The sequence below is a fragment of the Microcaecilia unicolor genome, chromosome 8 (genome assembly GCF_901765095.1).
Source record: "Microcaecilia unicolor chromosome 8, aMicUni1.1, whole genome shotgun sequence".
NCBI lineage: Eukaryota > Metazoa > Chordata > Amphibia > Gymnophiona > Siphonopidae > Microcaecilia > Microcaecilia unicolor.
In genome coordinates, this window is record NC_044038.1 from 202925771 (window position 1) to 202938817 (window position 13047).

Sequence of the window (13047 nt, forward strand, 5' to 3'; positions counted from 1 at the left end):
AAAATAAGATTTTACGGAAATGTGATCTTCAAGCAATGGTTAATACAGCCCACCCAGTTCACTGCCGTGTTTACCTGTTGTTCCGATATTGATATCTTTATACATGATACTTTTATATACTATGTTTCCCATATTCTTATGAAATTATAACTGTATATGCCATCCTGTCGTGGTGACCCCATGACGGAGCCATGTAAGCCACATTGAGCCTGCAAATGTGTGGGAAAATGTGGGATACAAATGCAATAAATAAATAAATAAATAAATAACACAATGTATTTTATTAGTAATTCAGTCACACCCTGCAAAATAGTTATCACAGAATAAAATACTGCATGGAACAGACTTGGACAAAGCCATGCAGTGTTTTCTGCTCATCAATGGGGTGATCAAAACATGGGGAAATAGCTGAGATTACAAAATAAAGTGTTTCCTGGGCACTGAATCTAGCTTTTGAGTATCTTTACATTGGAAAAGCTACAGTGAGGTGTGCAGAACTTCAGTTTTCGTTAAGGGAAGCACTGAATGTTCTCTTTAGCTCAGATCCTGGACAAGCTCTAGTTTGTACTTCAGGACTTCAGTTTTCTTCAATGGACAGAGCTGTAGTTAACTCAGTACTCTTTCAACCTCAGTCCAGTCAGGCAAGATCCTACAGTTAGGCTTCTCCTGCGATTTTGCTTTTAAAAGGGAAGATGAGGGTTGACACCCAAGTTCTAGTTCTGTTTCTAGTTTGCATTTCCTTAAAGGCTTATCTGCTACCATTTGAGTGGTTTCTGTAACGTTGAGATATCTGAATCTAAGCATTTATCATAGAGTTCACGTATGCACAGTATCAGCTCCTCCACATTGTGTCCAGTCAGTGCAGACATTGCAATGATCTTCTCTTCCACTCTCTCCCGCAGGAGTGGCAGGTTAACCCTAGACTGCGGCAAGTCAATCTTATTCCCCACAATAAGGCAAGGTCTTCTCGATAAGCCTTCTTCATACTGTTCCAGTTCGTACTTTAGGTCCTGAAGCTGAGTCCAGGGTTCTGATACAGACAGATCCAAAACATACATGAGAAAGCGGCAGCGCTCAATGTGTCTCAGGAATGCAAACCCAAGGCCTCGATTCTGGTGAGCTCCACGTATTATCCCAGGTATATCAGCAACTAGAACAAGAGAGTCAGAGGATGACAATACAATACAAATCAATATATACTTCTATCCCGCAAGTTCCATTAAAAACAAAAAAGTTCAATGTGGCATACAATCTAAAAGATACTGGGCATCACCAGATAGATTAAGAAGGAAATGCAGTAGGAAAATTCAATACAAATCAATATTGCTTGTAAAAAACCACAAAGAGATAAGTTGAAGGTAGAGAGTTCTACCATTGTGGAGACTGATATGAGAACATTCCATTGACTATCTACTATAATAAAACGCACCCTCAACGTTCTGAGGACACTGACGTCACTGCAGGCACTCAGACACCGATTCGTAAGTTCATGGTGGTGAAGCCAGAACACTCACCATGTCTCCATGCCCCGCCCTCACGTCACACGTGATGACGTCGAGGGCGGAACATGTACACAACCACGCAACATGTACACAACCAATGAATTGCAGCCGCCGAGGACATGCCCATCACCCCGCCCCTTTCACGCCATCGCCCCGCCCCTTTAACGCTACCACCCCACCCCCGGTCGCCCCCTCTTCCCTCCCATCACCTTCCCTCCCCCTATCACCTCCCCTCCCGCTACTATCCCTGGTGGTCTAGAGGTACCTGTTCGCTCGGGGCAGGAAAGAAAGAGCCCCCACTTTCCTGCCCGGAGCGCTGCTGCTAGCTGCCCTGATGCATCCTCTGTGAGTCGGGCTCTCGGCGTTTCAAATTGGCCGCCAAGAGTTGAAGCAGCCTCGCGAGACTTCAACTCTCGGTGGCCATTTTGAAACGCCGAGACCCAGACTCGCACAGGTTGCAGCAGGGCAGCTAGCAGCAGCGCTCTGGGCAGGAAAGAGGGGGCTCTTTCTTTCCTGCCCCAAGCGAACAGGTACCTCTACACCACCAGGGATACTAGCGTAAGGGGAGGGGAAGGGAGTCCCGTGCCCGCTAGGGCCCGTTTCATCACAGGCAGAAATGGGCCTTTTTTACTAGTAATCTTATAACTCACGCCTTTTGCACTTGGAAACTGCAACAACAGAGGCAGCCTGCAAAGCTAATGCCAAATACAATGGTAAGAAACCATACAGAATTTAAAAAGTCATTGAACACACTTTAAAAATGATTTGCGCTTTCACTGGAAGGCAATGAACCCTCAAAAACAGAGGAGAGACAGATTCATATCTCGATGAACTAAAGATCAGACGTGTGGCCGTATTTTGCAGTTTGTAATTTTCTTATAAAGGACTCATTTAAAACCACATAAACTGCATTACAGTAATCAAGATGGGATAAAATAAGAGACTTTCTAACAATCTATATAAGCTGTAAAATTAAAGCAAGGTCTGATTCTTCATAAAGTAACATAGTAGATGACGGCAGAAAAAAGACCTGCACGGTCCATCCAGTCTGCCCAACAAGACAACTCATGTGTGCTACTTTTTGTGTATACCCTACTTTGATTTGTACATGTGCTCTTCAGGGCACAGACTGTATAAGTCTGCCTAGCACTATCCCCGCCTCCCAACCACCGGCTCTGGCACAAACCGTATAAGTCTGCCCAGCACTATCCCCGACTCCCAACCACCAGCCCCGCCTCCCAACCACCGGCTCTGGCACAGACTGTATAAGTCTGCCCAGCACTATCCCCGCCTCCCACCACCGGCTCTGGCACAGACCGTATAAGTCTCCCCAGCACTATCCCCGCCTCCCAACCTCCAGCCCCGCCTCCCACTACCGGCTCTGCTATCCAATCTCGGTTAAGCTCCTCAATATACAACTTCCTCAATATACAGAAAACAGCTGTCAAAAGTTTAATCTGGGGGTTCAAATGTTAAATTCTCATCAAAAATAACTCCAAGGATCTTAAGCATTTTGTTTCTAACTGAAATAATCTCCCTTTTATCACTAAGGATGTTTCCAGGAATGGTTTATGTGAATTTACTTATGAACCTCAACATGTATACGCTGGGTGAGAGGAGATATGATAGAGATGTTTCAATATCTCAATGGCATTAATGTACAGGAAGTGAGCCTTTTTCAACTGAACGAAAACTCTGGAACGAGGGGGCACACATTAAAGTTAAGAGGGAATAGGCTTGAGTAATCTAAGAAGTATTATTTCACAGAAAGGGTGGTGGAAGCATGGAATGGCCTCCCAGTGGAGGTTGTGGAGTTGAGGACTGTGTCAGAATTTAAAAAGGCATGGGATAAGCATGTGGGATTGCTTAGGAAAAGGAAGAGTTAGGGGTTACAGAGGATGGGCAGACTGGATGGGACATTTGGCCTTTATCTGCTGTCATGTTTCTATGTTTCTACTAATACTAAAAGTTTGGTTTTATCATTATATAATTTTAAAGTAACCGCCATGTAGAGAGAATTTCAAATCCTTCTTCAATTGACCCAGAAATTGAAAAATTGTTTTATCAAAAGGAAGAAAGGTAGTCACATCATCAACATAAATGTAGGAGAGAAATCCTGTTGTCATCATTATGGGAGACAGAGGTGAGACCTGGGGAACACCACATTCAAGCACCCAAGAATTTAACAGGTTGTTACTCCCCTTCTTGACTTGGTATGATCTAACTTTCAAAAAACCACCAAAACACTTCCACACTGAACCTCCTACCCCATAATGTGTTAGTAAATTCTTCAGTATTTTGTGATCGACACGGTCAAACGCAACTGACATGTCGAACTGCATTATCAAGCCCCTTTGAGCCAAGCAGAGAAAATTTCAAAACAAATTTCATGCGGAGTCTAGGGATACTCATGGAGCAAGGCTGAAAATCACTAGGGCCTACGGTTGCAAACAGGCTCCACGTCATAAGAGACAGGCTGAGCTACTCCTGGTTTTATCCCAGTATATCCATCTAGAAGCCGACCAAATTTAAATTTCAGCATCAAAAGTGAACCAAAATCCAAGTTCGGGTTTTGTCCGAAAATGCCTGTGAATTTTCGGCCGATATCCAGAATTCACTTCTCCCCCCTTGTGATTACTTCCCCCCAATTCCACCTGTATGCCCTCCCCAGGCCTACCTTAGAAGTCTTGCTGGTCTGGTAGCATCTCCGGAGACAGGAATGAACCCTACTCGTTCCTTTCCTGTTTTGCTGCTCCATTGCAATGTCACATGATGTTTCGGCAGCCATTTTGTCATTGGAATCGGAATGGGCAGGAGACTCGCCTCCTGCCTGTGCTGTTTCTAATCGCAAAATGGCTGCCGGGACCTCCCATAGCAGTGTCACAAAGCTGCCACAGGAATTCTCGACAACCAATGTGATAGAGCAGTAGCATGGGGCAGGAACAAGTGGGGTTCATTCTTGTCTCCAAAGACACCACCAGACCACCAGAAATTCCTAGGGTATGCCCGTGGAAGTCTACAGGTGGGATGGGGGGGGGGGAGTCTGAGAACATTTTTGGTTGGGTGTGACAGAGAGTGTGTGTGTGTGTGCATGGGTGGGGGGAGGGTGTTCATTTATGGTTTCTGTTTCTATCAAAATTGAGCAGCCAGTTTCGGTCGCCGATTCAGTTTCAGCAGAAACCGACAATCCTGGATTCGGTTGAGCTCCACACCCATCTTTCTTAGAGAAACTGCCTCCTCAAGTCCAGATATGCAGCCAGCTGTTTCTACCTGTCACTCAGAACAAAGACCACTGTGGCACTTTCTCACCTGCAAGCTGTTCAAAGTCTTGGTACTGAATGATGCCAACATGAGGATTTAGGGTGGTAAAGGGGTAAGGGGCCACAGCAGGCTTAGCATTGGAGATGGTTCGCAATAGTGATGATTTTCCTGCATTGGGAAATCCCACCTGGAAGCAAATCGGAAAGGAGGTTAGCGCAATGCTAGAGTGTAAACACTCAAAAGTTCTGCAGCTGTTCACTTATTACACCACAAGGAAATAGCAGCATTATTTTAATATTGCATCATCTGTGATCCCAGCAATGATGTAGACACAGAGGGCCTTGGGGACATGGGCTAAGGCCCCCTCCAAACCTGCAGCACCCTGTTAAATGACTTGCAGGGATACCTAAGCCCCGCCAGCAAAAGAAATTCAGAGCCCAAGCCACTCCCCTCCACCTAGTGCAGCTGCCGTAATGTGGAATTCGGTGGTGTGCCTCTAGCCGCCGACACTGCCATTTCTTGTGCATGCTCAGTTTGAGCAAGAATTAAGTATGCTTGGGGAGTCCTGGAGTTGGCGGCTGGAGGCATGCCACCGAGTTCCACACTACAGCAGCAGCACAAGGAAGCGAGAAGTAGCTCTGAATTTCTTTGGCTGGTGAGGCTTTGGCATCCCTGCCAGCAAAGGTAGTTTTAATGTGTGCACTGGGGGGGGGGGGGGGGGGGGGAAGAGAATGTGTTGCTCTCCCAGTCCACCCCTGGGCCCCCCTCCAAAATTAGAGGGCTAGCTTCGCCCCTAGCTTCCAGCACTATAAGAGCACTTACATAGTTATAACAAGCTCACAGTCCAAGTCTGAGCACCAGGACAGTCTGCTCAATACAACACCCGAGTTTGCAGCAGCATCATACACAAATTTTATAGAAAGAGGATGGATTCAAAACAAAAATACTTAAGTGATCTCATGGCAGTTGATGCTATCATGGGCAGGAGTGGTGCTTAGAAAGCAACTCTAGCAGTGAGAAAGTAAGGACATTATTGGGCAGACTTTTAAGGTGAGTGTCCTGAAAATGGCAAAAGACAGATCAGGACACACACTTTCAACAGCAACTACAGTAGTTGATAAGTAAACTCAGTGCTGAGCAGACTTCCACAGTCTGTGTCCCAAAAATGGCAGACACACATCCGGTTCAAGTATGTGTATATTATTCCACCTGTTGGGCAGACTGGATGGATCATGAAGGTCTTTATCTGTCGTCACTTATTACGTAGGTAACTTCATCCAATCACCATACTCTCCTCACACACCAGAATTAAAGCAAACTTCCCAGCTTCTCCCACTACGCTTTACTTTGCTGGGATCAATCTTTGTACGGATGTGACACTTTGGATGCAAAAATAGAAACATACATGGACTCCGGCATGTCAAGCAAATACAGGTCAAAATTCGGCCACTCTCTACCAACTGTAATGTCAGTCTGGCATGTAGCCAAAGAATCTGAGGCCAACATCTCATTACTTTTGCCATGAGAATAACTTCTGGCTTTCTGACTACAGGAAGTAGAGAGATGGGTGACATATAGGCATATTTTCAAAGCACTTAGCCTTCCAAAGTACCATAGAAACTTTGGAAGGCTAAGTGCTTTGAAAATACGCCTCTTCTGATGCGTGGCTCACCATTCCAACATGCGCCATGGTCTTCAGCTCCAGCTGCAAGGTCCTCTTCTGGCCATTCTCTCCCATTGTGGCCGTTACTGGTGCACGGTTCTCATTGCTTAGAAAGAAGCGATTTCCTTTGCCTCCATTTCCTCCCAAGGCTGCAATGTACTCGTCCTTAGGCTGCGAGAGGTCAGCCACAACCATCCCATCCTCCTTTACCAGAGTTCCCAGAGGGACCTTGCATGTGGAAAAATGCAGAGATCACAACATAGCAGCTGCTGGTGCTACCTCTACACAGAAGAGTCTCAAGTGGCAGCAGTAAACATAGCAGCAAAGGATTACCTTAATATATAGGTTCTCCCCATTACATCCAAAACAGTTTTTGCTTCCTCCAGGCACACCATCCATCCCCTGATAAACCGGCTGCACCAAAGAAAGTGACTTTATCCGGGCATCCGCTAAAAAGGAAATAATCTTTCTTTAAAATTATTTCCAGGGATTTCAACATAGTAGTTACAGCTTTGGCAGCTTGAGGTTCCAGTGCTTCAACTAAGGTCTGAATGGTTCTGGTATCTCAGCTATAGCACACACTATATTAATATATACACCTTTCTGTGCCTCAATTAGCTACCTCAGTGTTCAGTTCCATATTAATCTGGCTTCACTTTGTTTTCAATCACTCATTCATCCCAACAACAACTTCTGGTTGTACCATCCTTCCACCATATTAGACATGCTGCTACGCATGAGTCCGTTTTTTTTCAGTTGTACGTCCCACTTTATGGAATGCTATGCCCCTCTGTATAAGTGAGAGTGGGATGTTTGACCACGGAAATTCAAATCCTGGAGATAAGAATCTTAAAAAGCTTGTTTATTGATGAAAAGACTCGACACAACTGTTGTGTTTCGGCCGTCAGGCCTGCATCAGGAGTCTCAGACGCCAGGAAGAACAGCTGATATGTGCAGTAGGTAGCACGTGATGTGACGGCCGAAACACAACAGTTGTGTCGAGTCTTTTCATCAATAAACAAGCTTTTTAAGATTCTTGTCTCCAGGATTTGAATTTCCGTGGTCAAACATCCCACTCTCACTTATACTTGTGTTTTCCCGTGGGGAGTTTGAGTTCTCCGCTTGGTAGCGGATTCTTCTGATGCTATGCCCCTCTACCTCAGATCACAGACCTCTTTAGCTAACTTTAAAATGGACCTCAAAGAATTTCTTTTTGAAGATGCCTTTCTATTTACGTAGATCGACTACAGTATGGGCCTGCCAGCCAGCAAAGATGTGTTACCCTTCCCTATTGTCCCAACTACAACCCTATCTTTCCCGTTATTTATTGTAGCGCTGTTCCCCCCCTTGTTTTTCTTTCCCATTTCTATTTTCTCTTTCTTACTTTCTCTCTTCTATTTGAATTTTTAGAATTGTAAGCCGCACAGATATATTGCTTGATTTGCGGGATAGCAAGATTGAAATAAACTTGGAAACTTATTCAAGCTCACTCCTGGACTGGATGCCAAAGTCCACTTACATACATTTTATACTGTCCAAAAAACATGCAAAGGAGTAAATCCTCCTTGCATGCTGTTTTTTCCTCAGTGATTAAAGTGAAGCTCACTTTGATCTGCTTCCAGTGTGAACAGATATATAAATGAGTCTGGAGTGAATGTGCATTCACTACGGTATTAGAGATAGAGGTGTTTGAGAGAACAGTATTAGTCAATCACAGATGGCATGGTTTTAAAAAATGCCACCTTACATGGCTTTCTGGAGAGAACAACAAAGTGCCAACAGCCACCTATCTGTCTTTCACTTATACAACAAGAAGTGACAGGAAAGATTCTTTAAACAAAAGCATGATCTTTTCTTACTGAACCCATATTCATATAGTCATCTGAACAATAATAAAGGTATATTCAATACAAATATATAGGTTCTGATATATATTTTGTATTGAATATATAGGATCTGATTCACATCGAGGAAAGCTGAACAAGTTGTTGACCCCTAGGGTCAAATCCCTTCTATCCTCATCCTCTTACCTTTTAAGATCACGTGGCCCCCATTACCCCCATCACCACCATCAGGTCCCCCAAACTCCTTCCTGGGCTCACTGTGGAAACAGCTGGCACCTTTGCCTCCTTTTCCTCCAAGCACAGAAATTCTGCGCTGGTCAACAAAGTATCGAGTCTAGGTGAGAGACAGGAGAAGGATCAGTTTCCAGGCTCTCATACCAGCAGTATTCCTTAGTGCACCAACATACCTCTTTCAAAGCTTTCTTGATCCCTCATTGAGTATTATTCATAAGCTTCCTTTTTCGTGTCCAAAAAACATTTTATTGCATTTACAATCTTTTTGGAATAAAATGTGTGTATCGTTTATTACAGGTACCCTTTCGAAAATCTTGTATGTTCTTGTTGTTCAGCAGTCTATGCTGAATTTGTGCTTCCCCTTATTAGAATTATCCCTGCCTGGGACTATGAGGAAGACATATTCTTCAGCGGCCTGTGTTGTGTGCAGGTTTTCCTTCAATCAATGTTGTGCCTACATGAGGTTCTGATGAGAACCAGCACAGCAGCAGAACCTCCAATTTATTTAAGTTCATATGGAGGAAGAGCTTTCAGAAATGTTAGACATTGCAAGTATTCTCAGTAGCCACTCTGTGACTCAATACGGTAACTAACAACAATACTGCAGAATTCTCTCTCAGAGCCAGCATCTGTGCCATGTGATATCATAAATGCACTGAAACCTATGCAGTACCATACTGACAGGTTCTTTGATATTATACAGGTTCCTTGATATTAACAATATGGCCAGACAGAAAAGCACTCAAATTAGAAGACATATATATAAATATTTGGCATATTTTCAAAGCACTTAGCCTTCCAAAGTTCCATAGGTTTCTATGGAACTTTGGAAGGCTAAGTGCTTTGAAAATGAGCCCCTTAAAGAGTGGTGGACACACAGGGGGCAAGTCTATAACTGGGTGTCTTCAATTAAGTGCCCATAGGGCACACGGTAGAAGTCTGTTCTATAAAAGAAAGTAGGTGTCTACTTTCCTTTATAAAATACTAGTATAACCAGATATTAACATGCCTAACATTTTGGTGCTCACACTTACAACAGCCATAGAGCTGGCACAAATATGAACGTTTAAGTGCAGTAGGTACATGAGTAACTTACAGTATTCTGCAAGTTACACATATAAGTGGGAGCCCTGCCTATGTCTTCCCCACTTGCAAATATGTACTATCACCTGTATTCTATAAAGGGCACCCAAATTTGTGAACGATCTTGAGATGCACTATCAATTATTGATGTTAATTGGCACAATTAGTATAAGTGTGCGCATCTGGCTGTGCACTATTCTGTAACACTGTGTGCCCAAATCAAATCCCACTGAGCGCAATTCAAAAGGGGGCATGGCTATGGGAAAATCTGCATGCAGTGCTATAGAATACCAGGGATGCACACCAGGAATTGCACCTGGTTTCAGCAGGTGTAAGGCCTGGCACCCAAATTTGGGCATGGGAATTGGCACTACGTGCTATTCTATAAAGGAAGCACAGCTTGAAGCAACCTTTATAGAAAAGTGCTGAGCACTGATTTTTGAGCGTCATTTACCGAACCCAGCCCAAAATGTAAGTTAAGTGGGTATTTGCAGAAATAGCACATACGCATGTAAATGCTTGTATTGTAAACATTTGCACGCACAGAATTGTCCTGACAGCTGTTCATGTATATAATAACCATGATGGCAGTTTTCAACTTCAGAGCAACTACAGTAATCTTTCATCTCAGAATTTACCAGTTTCTTTTCAGAAAGCTCTTTTTTCTTTCTTAGCTGTCGCTGGTTGCCCCATACTGCACAACTGCGGGAGAAGTTCTTGCACTGTAAAACTTGTTGCTGCAGCACAGATCCCAACAAAAATGATGCACAAGCGGGTTGCCTACTCAAAAACATGCCACCCACAGCCCACTCCAGCTGACCTGGAAAGAGAACATACAAAAATGGTATTTATCACAGCGGAAGAATTAGTGCATCAGTCAAGATTCAAGATGTCTAATGAGACAAACAGTACTAGCGGTCTAGCCACTTTGTGCCCTCTGACAAGGAGTCTGCTCAGCCTGGCACTGTAACCCATGAAATGCCGCACTGTCTTATCAGGGGAGCTCAGAGCTGTGCTGTGACATTACCGGAACTCAGAGTTGGCCGGTCATACTGTTGGACCTCAGGGGGGGGGGGGGGCTACGTGACATCAGAGGAGTACAACATCGCAGAAGCATTTACTTATTTGACTGTCCTCTCTTGACGAGCGGGGAGGCACGCCCTCGCCCCCCCCCCCTCACCGTGGTCCAGCCTCCTTCTCTCTCTCTGCTCCACACCCCCACCCCCTGTTCTGCCTACCTTCAATCTAATTTCTAAGTTCACCAGCAGCAGCGACTTAGACCAAGGAGGTTGAGACAACTTTCCCCGGAACTGTCCTTCCTACCGCCGCCTGATGCTGTCCCGCCCTCCTACTCCGTCCCCGACGATTTAACTTCCTGTTTCCGGTAGGCTAGGCGCTGGTGGTGTGATTAGTTCCGGGCTAACTTAGAACTTAAACAAGATGCACTAATTTAAGGGCAAATGGTGACCTATGCTGTTGATGTTCGTTGTTTTCTTCTTTTGTATTTTTTTGCAAAAAAATCTTTGAATAAAGAAACTTGCACTAAAAAGAAATACGTTTGGGTGAGGAAGAGGAAGTGAGGCTGGCCCGGGGCTCAAGATGCGGATAGTGGGGGGGTGGAATTGAGAGAGGGGGTGGGCTTGTGACTGGGGGGGGGGGGGGGTAGTGTTGTTCATTTGTTGGGTATTTGAGTCATCTTCTGCTTTGTCTGTCATTGTCACTTGGGTCGGCTTCCATTAAGTACCCGTGTTGGGGGTCCTCCGGGTCGGGTTGCCAACTAGATCTAGATTCGCCAGGACTGATTCAGTCCTGACTCCTGGGCTTCTCCCATTGCATTCAGTGGCTTGTTGTTCTGATTTCCCCATTGGATTCCCTAAGATAAGCATGGCTACAGGTCTCTGCGTGCATTGATCTAAGCCCAGGACTGGATCAACCCTGTCTGGCAAATCTAGATCTAGTTGGCAGCCCCTAGGTCTGGGAGCCTCCTGGAGGAAGGGCACAGGCCCCGTCCTTGGAAATCCCTAAGGAGAGATTTCTTGTCCTGTCCTGTGTAATCCAGACCACAGGTTGCCATAAGCTGTTCGTGTATCCAGTAAAAAGCATCACAACAAGCCTACAAAGCATCTCCTAAACTCCTGCTGCTGGACCCAGTTTTGTGCACCCATGCATGGACTCGTATATCTCTACATTTCCACACTTTTTATTTATTCACTTTTAAATATATTGCCTGCAAGTCAGAAAGTTATCAAAGCAGTGTACATTCAAGCAATAGTATATATCTTTTTGTTCTTGGAGGGCTCACAATCTAGGTTTGGACCTGAGGCAACAGAGGGTTTAAATTACTTTCCCAAGATCACAGGGAGTTGCAGTGGGATTTAAATCAGGCGCTCCTGGCTTGCAACCCACTGCTTTAACCAAGAGGCTTCTGCCTGGATGGCACTTATGTGCAAGAGACAAGATTGTAGCATTAGCTCCGTCCACTTCCAAACATTTATGTCTATCAACTCTCAGAACTTTGTTAAGCAAAATCTTCTTGTGAAGATGATGGCTTCCCCAAAACATCGAAAGCACAAAAATGCCTCTCAAAATCAAGGGGTGAAAAGAACTATGTTAGAACCTTGCAAAACAACTTGTTGAAAGAAGAAATTTCACTCACCATGCTGTTTCAAGAGATAATGTAGGTGAAAAATCTGATAAAAGAAAATGGTGATTATCTGATATGAAAGCGGATATATTATCTATCAAACAGTTATCTTCCCAAGCATTGACAGTGAACAAATGGAAAATTTATTTTTGAAAGAATTCACTCAAGGCAGTGTACAGTAAGAATAAATCAAACATAAGTAATAGACAATTACAGCAGTAAAAATATTCAAATAATACAATGTATGGTGTGGAGGGGCATTTTCATTTTGATGTCTAAGTCTGACTTTGGACGGTTTGCAAAAAATGTCCAAAATCTGAATAGGTCATTTTAAAAAAAGAAAAACATCTTTTTATTTTTTTTAAAATACTGTTTTGAACAAGGTTTTGTGATTTGGATATTTTGTTTTTTTGGTCCATTTTCGGGAACATGTTCAAGTGCAAAACGCACAAAATGAAGCCATTGGGATGTAGGAGGAGCCAGCATTTTTAGTAGACTGGTCCCCCAGACATCCCAGGAAAGCAATAGGGCACCCTAAAAGGCACTGCAGTGGACTTCATAAAATGCTTCCAGGTACACATCTCACCATTGCTCCCTTATCTTGTTTGATGAGCCCCCCAAAACCCACTACCCCCAACTGTTCACCACTATCACAACCCTTATGAATGAAGGAGGCACCTATATATAGGTACAGTGGGTTTCTGGTGAGTTTTGGAGGGCTCACAGTTTCCTCCACAAGTGCATCAGGTAGGGGGGAGGTATGGACCTGGGTCCACTTGTCTGCAGTGCACTGCACCCACCACTAGACTATTTCAG

General features: G+C 44.3%; 1 protein-coding gene across 1 annotated transcript; it reads right to left on the reverse strand.

Annotated features, from left to right (window-relative positions):
- Positions 1–262: 262 nt before the first annotated feature.
- On the reverse strand, positions 263–10937 carry MTG2 (mitochondrial ribosome associated GTPase 2). Its single transcript, XM_030213132.1, has 7 exons — positions 10826–10937; positions 10226–10407; positions 8457–8604; positions 6760–6875; positions 6436–6654; positions 4812–4950; positions 263–1150 (listed from the first exon to the last, which is right to left on the reverse strand). Exons 2-7 carry the CDS (start codon positions 10379–10381, stop codon positions 756–758), a joined length of 1173 nt encoding a protein of 390 aa, XP_030068992.1. The 5' UTR covers positions 10382–10407; positions 10826–10937; the 3' UTR covers positions 263–755.
- Positions 10938–13047: the final 2110 nt, after the last annotated feature.

What these genes read in the sequence shown, in the direction of transcription:
- MTG2 (XM_030213132.1), bottom strand. Translation starts at nt 10,381, where the DNA reads ATGTTTTTGAGTAGGCAACCCGCTTGTGCATCATTTTTGTTGGGATCT. An exon ending in GGGCCACGTGATCTTAAAAG is followed by an intron (nt 6,876 to 8,456) that starts GTAAGAGGATGA and finishes TTTCCTTTTTAG; the next exon opens with CGGATGCCCGGATAAAGTCA. An exon ending in GGGAGAACCTATATATTAAG is followed by an intron (nt 6,655 to 6,759) that starts GTAATCCTTTGC and finishes TCCACATGCAAG; the next exon opens with GTCCCTCTGGGAACTCTGGT.